Raw genomic sequence first — 11,187 nt, 5'->3', positions numbered from 1 at the left:
TCATTAGTTATTCTAGCTAATAAAATAAATCTGCTACATGACTTATCATCTAGACAATATTTCATTCTAACTCTGGTTCCATTTGTAAACTCAGATTGTCTTTAGGTATTGAATTGCAAGGATGACACACAGAGAAACACTGCTTAATTATCTGGTAGGTTTGAACCTTGGAGAAAATTTGTTCTTTCTTTATCTGCACTTATTTTCACAGGGGGAAAAAAACCAAAACAGCATTTACATCAACTGCTGCAACAGAGCTGAATTTGAAGAAAACTAAAGAAGTAGGTTTATTGTTGTTCAACAGGTTTCCTAGATTTAGCCCTAAAATATTGATGATGACTTTTAAGTGTTGAAATTTGTATATCTATGAAAATTGTATAATATATTCATGTCGCAAAAGTGATCCCTTCTATAAAGCAAAGGCCATCTGTGGATTCTACATTTCTGAGGATCTCCTGTACTATTGCCTGGATTCTCACAGGGAAACAGTAATGGATGAAACCAGAGATATTTTGAAATCATTGTTATGCTGCATTTAACTTCTATGGGGCCTGAATTTTATCCAGAGTGCTTTCTGTTTGCTCCCTCTCATCCATTTCTGGACACTATTATGAAGTTTTATATCTGTAGTTAGAGTAAGGTAATGCTGAAGTATGATACTTGTCAAAGTTTTTCTCCTTTTACTTAAACTTAGGTGCAAACGTTTTTATTCTTAAGCACTCATAACTATCCGTTTGCAACTCACTCAGTAGTGCTTTTTGTAAGGAGTGATTAATCCTGCCATTTTGCTGAGCACAGTTTGTAGTTTGCAATATGTGGAAAAACTCCTCTTCTTGCATATTTCTGATAACCTCTAGGCCATGCTGAGCAAACAAAAGCTTTTATTGCTATCCTTGTGACTCAGCGGAGCTTCATGGGTGAAATAACAAGCAGACTGCCTAAAGGGGTAAACACTTTCTAAATGAGAAGAAAATAATTTCTGAGGCAAAGTACTATTCAAGGCAGAAATGAAGGCAGATCCTTACTGATGTATTAAAAGCCAGATCCAACTTACACTAACATTAGATTTTTTGTGACTTCTGTGATTCTTGCGTCAAGATACAGGATTGGAATTGGTATTGTCAAATACAGATATTTGCAGTACAGATACCTGGATTTCCATCGATGGAAAGAAATAAACTGTTCTTTAGCACAATTGGTCTACTCCTAAAAAAGGCATCTAAATTGACCAGATGAGAAAACTAAAAACCCATCACATACAAAGACAATCTTGAGCAACAAGCTCAGAGATGTCTTCTTTGATGCCCAAATTTTGTTGAGAATAGTCCCTTATTGTGTGCAGAAACCAAATTGTGCTGACTGGATCTACCTTTACAAGGACAAAAATCCAGAAGTGGCTTACTCCTACTACTGTTTACTCCATTGCCTTAAAGGTGTAAAATTTTCCATGAAGTGATCATACTCCACCTAATTATGATTATATCCTCACTATTCCAATCAAAAGATCACTCTAATTCAAATCTAATTCCCATTACTTACAAATAAACTATCTCCTCTACATATTTATCAACTTTATGTATTAAAGAAAACACTGATATCACAAGCACACCTGTTATCACAGAACTGCATCATCTGTTGCCATGTAACCTGCACTTTGATTTTGTGGTCTTACCTATGACACAGCTTATTATATCATTCATTTCTCAAGATCTTTCAATTCCACTTGAATCCTAATCTTTTGTCCTCTGTTTTGTTCTTGCCCATCACAGTGTGTCATCAGACCTTCCTTTATTTAAAACTTTAGTTAGTAGTAATAACATGAGATCTGCCCCCTAGTTAAAGAAGCATTCCACAAGCAAGCTCAGCACAAACTGATATCCTCTTCCTTCCAGACAGTTTCTTATCTACTTGACTGTGACTTTTCCATTTCTCTTTCTAAATCTACAGTCCCAGGAACTATTACTATTTTTTTTTTTCCTTTTCTAATACTAAAGGACGTTTTTGAAGGAAAGATCTATCTTGGAGCTTCATTCTTTTTAGAGGTCCTTATGCAGTCTGAATGGATGTTTGTTTGTTTTTTTTAAACTATTCACTGTCCACAGAACTGTCTAAATCAATAGTATGATTGTTTCCTGCCCATATTTTAAGTAAACTCTGTCATATGCAATTACCCAGTCTCTGACTTCTTGAATCTTTCCAGGCCATCTTCAGATTTCCTGTAGGAAAAAAAAAAACCAAACAAACAAAACCCTCAAAATACAAAAGCATGTTTCTCCTTGATTTTATAATGTGGATAGGATGAAATCATGTTCTGAAATTTTGCCATAATAGGAGACAGTATTACACGTGTTTTGCTGAATCAGGACCTTATTAAGAATAGTGCAGATGGAATTAGCACTACAGACCTCATTGTAGTGAGGGACTTTTTTGTCAGTTGGCCTTCAGTAGGACAATCAACATAACAGGAGATTGAAAATGAGATCAAAAACAAACTTTACTTAATGAAGCAGTTCTTACTGTACATATTTTATGGAATCTTTAGGACACACAGGGTGCAGCTTTGCCTGGTGCCAAATGACAGTCCCACTTGCTAACAACCTCAGGAATATGAGTTAAGTGGATCTGTGTCCATAGGGACACATGAGCGTATCACTATACATCTCAGCCTATGCCAGCAGACCTTTAACCTGAAATTTCTTCAAGGAGCAGGAACCCTGGAAACACAGCATCTTGGAAAAAAAAATAATTTAGCAGTTCTTTAAAATATAAAAATTTTGTGGGTAGGTCTTAGGGCTTAGCCTTACTGGTTGGGTCAAGGCACAGACATACATGAGTCTGAGAGGGAAGTTTGCCCAAGGAAACACACTGCTGTCAAACTGACCAGAGTAGCACCTGGAAGATGTGAAATGTGGAAAGAATAATATAGAATGTTTCCAAGGGTGTCTTGAAAAACAAGGTATTGGTAAGTTTCTCCTGAGAGAAACAGCTAAGAGAGAATTTTAGTAATTTATTTTCAAAGTTTAATTAAGCTGTTACCTACTTGAACTGGGAAATTTCACATCTCTCAAATGTGTTCTTCAGATCACTTTCTTGTAAGACCTTTTGTACCTATATGAAGTGAAGAAATCTTGAACCAATAGGGCAATTAAAAATACACCCAGTCAAACACTATATTTATGGTTTTAATACTAAATCATTTTTCCTAGATTACAGAAACAAAGCCTTTCTTTGATGATTCACCGATTTTCCCAGATAAGGAATATACTGAGTTTAGACCAGGCTTAGGACGTGAAATAACTCTTTTTGGAGAGAGGAAAAAGCCATCAACAGCAGCTCATGTTAGGGAATTAATGTATCTACAGATACTCTTGAATTAAAAGGAGACCTACAGGTTCTTACCAATTGTTCAACATCAAAGGCAAGGACTTTGAAATCAGCTGATGAACTGTTTTGCAGGGCAGGAATGAATGATGTTCCAGAGATTATTTTAAATATTCCTACGTAGCCATGAGTATTCAAATCTGCTTCAGCTAGATAATTAAAAATAAAATTCAGTGTTTTGAATTATAAGGAAATAAACTCAAAAAATTGCATTAGATTTTATTCCACACAGATGACTTCTAGATTTTCATTCTGCTTTGCAATCACAGATGTTTTTCCTAGTGCTGATTTCAAAAAAGACATTTTTCAATGTTTACAATAGTTACAACTGTAAACTTATTTATTAGAAGTATTATTTGTCTTTGGTTCTCATTACTTTAAATTCTGTTTCAAATGCTGTTCTTCAGCAACACTGCGAATGGATAAAGGGGATGATGGTATGTCAATTATGTCTAAAAAAAGCAACAAAGATACATGGGAAGAATAATAGTGAATTATGAGGTTTTCATGTGTTCTGGATTAAAAAATATCATGAATTACTGCCTCACACTTTCAGTATTAGCACTATGCACTTTTTATATGTGTTTGCTGTTTTTGATGACAGCACTGGAATAACCAGTGTCATACCAGCTAAACCATTTTTGACCCAAACCTCTTACCAGTACATACAGGAATTTCTGGGAGGATTTGTAAGGAAACTAGATAACTGGTCCTTACTGCAAATTTATTCTAGATTGTAATATGTTACTGCATATGAGGTATTCATAAAAAAATTTATTATACATTAAAAACATTTCTTTTCTGCATAAAACACTAGAAATTTTCAGAAAAGATCTGTATTGATGTGGTATTAACCTGTATTATTGACAGATATGAAATGCCTTTTACTTACCAGTTACAATTCCAACAGTATTTTCAGGTTGTTTGAAGGAATTAAAACCCCAAACAAGTTTTAAGACAAAAGCAGATAAGCAGTAAATACTACAGTTAACAGCTTTTGATGGAAACAAACCTCAGTGACACCAATTTAATACTAACTCCCAACAGCAGACTGCTTTGAGCTTCTTTGAAGGCCATTTATCCTTACAACAGTTGCAAGTCTGTTTAGCAGATGTCTCTAAATAGTAAAGGCCCTTTTTATTAGATGTGTCAAACATATTTTTTTAAAAATGTTTTATAATTATTATTTGTAAGTGAATAAATTCTTGCTTATTCATCTTTTAAAACCAAAGCCATTAATTTAAAACCTGTTTCTAGATGCAATAATACACCATTTTAAATTCCTGGAATTTGATAGCATTCTGGTGAGAGGGTAAGAAAGTGAGTAGAGGGAACAACTTTTAAAATCTGTAAAGAAAAAGAATAGCAACTAGAGAAATAAACATGATATTCTGACAAAACAATTTCGTTGTTTGTTTTTTTTTTTTTTTTTTTTTTAATACACACAGAAAGTTTAGTCCTTATGGGCTTCAGTATAAAATAGTATGGACTTCTGGTTAATGGAAGCACCAAAAACTTCAATGTAGCAGAATATTTTTTCAGCTACAAAGGTCACTATGATACTCTCTCCANATACAAAATAGAGAGGTTCATTAGTTATTCTAGCTAATAAAATAAATCTGCTACATGACTTATCATCTAGACAATATTTCATTCTAACTCTGGTTCCATTTGTAAACTCAGATTGTCTTTAGGTATTGAATTGCAAGGATGACACACAGAGAAACACTGCTTAATTATCTGGTAGGTTTGAACCTTGGAGAAAATTTGTTCTTTCTTTATCTGCACTTATTTTCACAGGGGGAAAAAACCAAAACAACATTTACATCAACTGCAACAGAGCTGAATTTGAAGAAAACTAAAGAAGTAGGTTTATTGTTGTTCAACAGGTTTCCTAGATTTAGCCCTAAAATATTGATGATGACTTTTAAGTGTTGAAATTTGTATATCTATAATATATTCATGTCGCAAAAGTGATCCCTTCTATAAAGCAAAGGCCTTGGATTTTGCCTGGATTCTCACAGGGAAACAGTAATGGATGAAACCAGAGATATTTTGAAATCATTGTTATGCTGCATTTAACTTCTATGGGGCCTGAATTTTATCCAGAGTGCTTTCTGTTTGCTCCCTCTCATCCATTTCTGGACACTATTATGAAGTTTTATATCTGTAGTTAGAGTAAGGTAATGCTGAAGTATGATACTTGTCAAAGTTTTTCTCCTTTTACTTAAACTTAGGTGCAAACGTTTTTATTCTTAAGCACTCATAACTATCCGTTTGCAACTCACTCAGTAGTGCTTTTTGTAAGGAGTGATTAATCCTGCCATTTTGCTGAGCACAGTTTGTAGTTTGCAATATGTGGAGAAACTCCTCTTCTTGCATATTTCTGATAACCTCTAGGCCATGCTGAGCAAACAAAAGCTTTTATTGCTATCCTTGTGACTCAGCGGAGCTTCATGGGTGAAATAACAAGCAGACTGCCTAAAGGGGTAAACACTTTCTAAATGAAAAGAAAATAATTTCTGAGGCAAAGTACTATTCAAGGCAGAAATGAAGGCAGATCCTTACTGATGTATTACAAGCCAGATCCAACTTACACTAACATCAGATTTTTTGCGACTTCTGTGATTCTTGAGTCAAGATACAGGATTGGAATTGGTATTGTCAAATACAGATATCTGCAGTACAGATACCTGGATTTCCATCAATGGAAAGAAATAAACTGTTCTTTAGCACAATTGGTCTACTCCTAAAAAAGGCATCTAAATTGACCAGATGAGAAAACTAAAAACCCATCACATACAAAGACAGTCTTGAGCAACAAGCTCAGAGATGTCTTCTTTGATGGCCAAATTTTGATGAGAATGGTCCCTTTTTGTGTGCAGAAACCAAATTGTGCTGACTGGATCTACCTTTACAAGGACAAAAATCCAGAAGTGGCTTACTCCTACTACTGTTTACTCCATTGCCTTAAAGGTGTAAAATTTTCCATGAAGTGATCATACTCCACCTAATTATGATTATATCCTCACTATTCCAATCAAAAGATGGCTCTAATTCAAATCTAATTCCCATTACTTACAAATAAACTATCTCCTCTACATATTTATCAACTTTATGTATTAAAGAAAACACAGATATCACAAGCACACCTGTTATCACAGAACTGCATCATCTGTTGCTATGTAACCTGCACATTGGTTTTGTGGTCTTACCCATGGGACAGCTTATTATATCATTCATTTCTCAAGATCTTTCAGTTCTGCTTGAATCCTAATCTTTTGTCCTCTGTTTAGTTCTTGCCCATCACAGTGTGTCATCAGACCTTCCTTTATTTAAAACTTTAGTTAGTAGTAATAACATGAGATCTGCCCCCTAGTTAAAGAAGCATTCCACAAACAAGCTCAGCACAAACTGATATCCTCTTCCTTCCAGACAGTTTCTTATCTACTTGACTGTGACTTTTCCATTTCTCTTTCTAAATCTACAGTCCCAGGGACTATTACTATTTTTTTTTTCTTTTCTAATACTAAAGGACGTTTTTGAAGGAAAGATCTATCTTGGAGCTTCATTCTTTTTAGAGGTCCTTATGCAGTCTGAATGGATGTTTGTTTGTTTTTTTTAAACTATTCACTGTCCACAGAACTGTCTAAATCAATAGTATGATTGTTTCCTGCCCATATTTTAAGTAAACTCTGTCATATGCAATTACCCAGTCTCTGACTTCTTGAATCTTTCCAGGCCATCTTCAGATTTCCTGTAGAAAAAAAACCAAAAAACAAAAAACAAAAACCTCAAAATACAAAAGCATGTTTCTCCTTGATTTTATAATGCGGATAGGATGAAATCATGTTCTGAAATTCTGTCATAATAGGAGACAGTATTACACGTGTTTTGCTGAATCAGGACCTTATTAAGAATAGTGCAGATGGAATTAGCACTACAGACCTCATTGTAATGAGGGACTTTTTTGTCAGTTGGCCTTCAGTAGGACAATCAACATAACAGGAGATTGAAAATGAGATCAAAAACAAACTTTACTTAATGAAGCAGTTCTTACTGTACATATTTTATGGAATCTTTAGGACACACAGGGTGCAGCTTTGCCTGGTGCCAAATGACAGTCCCACTTGCTAACAACCTCAGGAATATGAGTTAAGTGGATCTGTGTCCATAGGGACACATGAGTGTATCACTATACATCTCAGCTTATGCCAGCAGACCTCTAACCTGAAATTTCTTCAAGGAGCAGGAACCCTGCAAACACAGCATCTTGGAAAAAAAAATAATTTAGCAGTTCTTTAAAATATAAAAATTTTGTGGGTAGGTCTTAGGGCTTAGCCTTACTGGTTGGGTCAAGGCACAGACATACACGAGTCTGAGAGGGAAGTTTGCCCAAGGAAACACATTGCTGTCAAACTGCCCAGAGTAGCACCTGGAAGATGTGAAATGTGGAAAGAATAATATAGAATGTTTCCAAGGGTGTCTTGAAAAACAAGGTATTGGTAAGTTTCTCCTGAGAGAAACAGCTAAGAGAGAACTTTAGTAATTTATTTTCAAAGTTTAATTAAGCTGTACCTACTTGAACTGGGAAATTTCACATCTCTCAAATGTGTTCTTCAGATCACTTTCTTGTAAGACCTTTTGTACCTATATGAAGTGAAGAAATCTTGAACCAATACAGCAATTAAAAATACACCCAGTCAAACACTATATTTATGGTTTTAATACTAAATCATTTTTCCTAGATTACAGAAACAAAGCTTTTCTTTGACGATTCACCGATTTTCCCAGATAAGGAATATACTGAGTTTAGACCAGGCTTAGGACGTGCAATAACTCTTTTTGGAGAGAGGAAAAAGCCATCAACAGCAGCTCATGTTAGGGAATTAATGTATCTACAGATACTATTGAATTAAAAGGAGACCTACAGGTTCTTACCAATTGTTCAACATCAAAGGCAAGGACTTTGAAATCAGCTGAAGAACTGTTTTGCAGGGCAGGAATGAATGATGTTCCAGAGATTATTTTAAATATTCCTACGTAGCCATGAGCATTCAAATCTGCTTCAGCTAGATAATTAAAAATAAAATTCAGTGTTTTGAATTATAAGGAAATAAATTGAAAAAATTGCATTAGATTTTATTCCACACAGATGACTTCTAGATTTTCATTTTGCTTTGCAATCACAGATGTTTTTCCTAGTGCTGATTTCAAAAAAGACATTTTTCAATGTTTACAATAGTTACAACTGTAAACTTATTTATTAGAAATATTATTTGTCTTTGGTTCCCATTACTTTAAATTCTGTTTCAAATGCTGTTCTTCAGCAACACTGTGAATGGATAAAGGGGATGATGGTATGTCAATTATGTCTAAAAAAAGCGACAAAGATACATGGGAAGAATAATAGTGAATTATGAGGTTTTCATGTGTTCTGGATTAAAAAATATCATGAATTACTGCCTCACACTTTCAGTATTAGCACTATGCACTTTTTATATGTGTTTGCTGTTTTTGATGACAGCACTGGAATAACCAGTGTCATACCAGCTAAACCATTTTTGACCCAAACCTCTTACCAGTACATACAGGAATTTCTGGGAGGATTTGTAAGGAAACTAGATAACTGGTCCTTACTGCAAATTTATTCTAGATTTTAATATTTTACTGCATATGAGGTATTCATAAAAAAATTTATTACACATTAAAAACATTTCCTTTCTGCATAAAACACTAGAAATTTTCAGAAAAGATCTGTATTGATGTGGTATTAACCTGTATTATTGACAGATAGGAAATGCCTTTTACTTACCAGTTACAATTCCAACAGTATTTTCAGGTTGTTTGAAGGAATTAAAACCCCAAACAAGTTTTAAGACAAAAGCAGATAAGCAGTAAATACTACAGTTAACAGCTTTTGATGGAAACAAACCTCAGTGACACCAATTTAATATCAACTACCAACAGCAGACTGCTCTGAGCTTCTTTGAAGGCCATTTATCCTTACAACAGTTGCAAGTCTGTTTAGCAGATGTCTCTAAATAGTAAAGGCCCTTTTTATTAGATGTGTCAAACATATTTTTTAAAAAATGTTTTATAATTATTATTTGTAAATGAATAAATTCTTGCCTATTCATCTTTTAAAACCAAAGCCATTAATTTAAAACCTGTTTCTAGATGCAATAATATACCATTTTAAATTCCTGGAATTTGATAGCATTCTGGTAAGAGGGTAAGAAAGTGAGTAGAGGGAACAACTTTTAAAATCTGTAAAGAAAAAGAATAGCAACTAGAGAAATAAACATGATATTCTAACAAAACAATTTCGTTGGTTTTTTTTTTTTTTTTTTTTTTTTTTTTTTTTTTTTTTTTTTTTTTTTTTTTTTTTTTTTTTTTTTTTTTTTTTTTTTTTTTTTTTTTTTTTTTAATACACATAGAAAGTTTAGTCCTTATGGGCTTCAGTATAAAATAGTATGGACTTCTGGTTAATGGAAGCACCAAAAACTTCAATGTAGCAGAATATTTTTTCAGCTACAAAGGTCACTATGATACTCTCTCCAGGAGCTCCCTATGGAGCCCTGAACTGAACACAGTACTGCAGGTGAGACCTTACCAGGGCACAGTTAACATATATCCACAAGATCTTTTAACCAAAATTTCAGTTCCATTTGAAAATCCTTCTGTATCAACATTTTAATTTCGTTTACTTTGACAGTCGGTAACTTCATTCTATCACATTCTGAGCGTTAGCTAAAGATTAGAAATTAGATTATGTTAATTATATGTAAGGTTGGCAGCTAATAAACTAATAAATTACTTTAAAAATATATATTTTTAAATGAAAATGAAAAGATGCCAAGAGACAGAGAATACCTAAGGACTTCAATGGATTATCAATGTCTTCTGATTCAAACCTCATACATGGAGAGAAAATCCAAATATTCAAAATTTTCTATATTACTTTCTCTAATTCATAAATATGGTTGAATTACCAAAGCTTTATAGCCTGGATTGCATTTCAGGGACCTCTCCCAAAGCCTAAACCATGAAAATTATTTTCTATGGCTTCAGAACAGGATTCAAGTACTCGTTTTTTTCCCCTGTTTTGTTGACAATTAATCTTCAGGGGAGGACAGGAGGAAAACACACATAAACCCCCTAAAACACCACTTCTTCCTCACCAGCATTAAAAGCATAGCATGAAATAAGAAACATAATTACGATGGAAACACCACTGACTTCACAGTCTGAATGTCTTCTGAGGAACTCCTGAAGGTAATTAGCTAAAGGTTGGCTACTCACCCCGTTCCAGCTCCCGGATCGATAACCAAGAAATTACAAGCAGTCCAACACTAACACACACAAAAACTGCCATCAGAGAAGCAAACAAAATCTCGTAGTTACTAACAGGAACATATTTCTTATCAGACGATTTTTTCTGCTTCATTTCTGTCTTTAAAGTTTGTGTGAATTAAGGACTGACAAAAGACAGCCTGAAAAGGAGGGCAATAATCCACATGAACAGATATTTATAGGATACGCTCATAAATTAATTACACCATAAAACTTCGTTGACATAGGTTTTTACAACATTCCCAAGCAGTCATATTTGTGCACAAGATATGTAAATATGAAGAAAAAAAAACACCCTTCAGAAAGAAAGCATTGAAGATTTGCCTCAGATAAAAGAACAGGCAAAACCACAGAAATGTAAGGTTGGTCACTGGATTTGCACTATTTCTTGTCATTTGATACTTTTAAGTGACAATATTAAATACTGCTGTCAGATTTACTGCTTGTACA

The 11,187-nt window shown here is 34.1% G+C and overlaps 1 protein-coding gene across 1 annotated transcript in view; it reads right to left on the bottom strand.

Annotated features, from left to right (window-relative positions):
* The window catches only part of TMPRSS15 (transmembrane serine protease 15), a 56,688-nt gene extending 45,857 nt beyond the window's left edge, over positions 1-10,831 (bottom strand). The window contains exons 1-4 of the mRNA XM_027886023.1: positions 10,687-10,831; positions 8,323-8,453; positions 7,964-8,031; positions 7,094-7,138 (exon numbers count right to left, since the gene is read on the bottom strand). Of these exons, the coding sequence (XP_027741824.1) occupies positions 7,094-7,138; positions 7,964-8,031; positions 8,323-8,453; positions 10,687-10,831 (389 nt within the window). The remainder of the gene's footprint in view (positions 1-7,093; positions 7,139-7,963; positions 8,032-8,322; positions 8,454-10,686) is intronic.
* Positions 10,832-11,187: the final 356 nt, after the last annotated feature.

This window comes from Empidonax traillii, unplaced genomic scaffold, assembly GCF_003031625.1.
Source record: "Empidonax traillii isolate 1590-97213 ecotype Southwest subspecies unplaced genomic scaffold, ASM303162v1 scaffold176:size2985712, whole genome shotgun sequence".
NCBI classification, from domain to species: Eukaryota; Metazoa; Chordata; class Aves; order Passeriformes; family Tyrannidae; genus Empidonax; species Empidonax traillii.
This window is presented reverse-complemented; position numbering and strand designations above follow the sequence as displayed.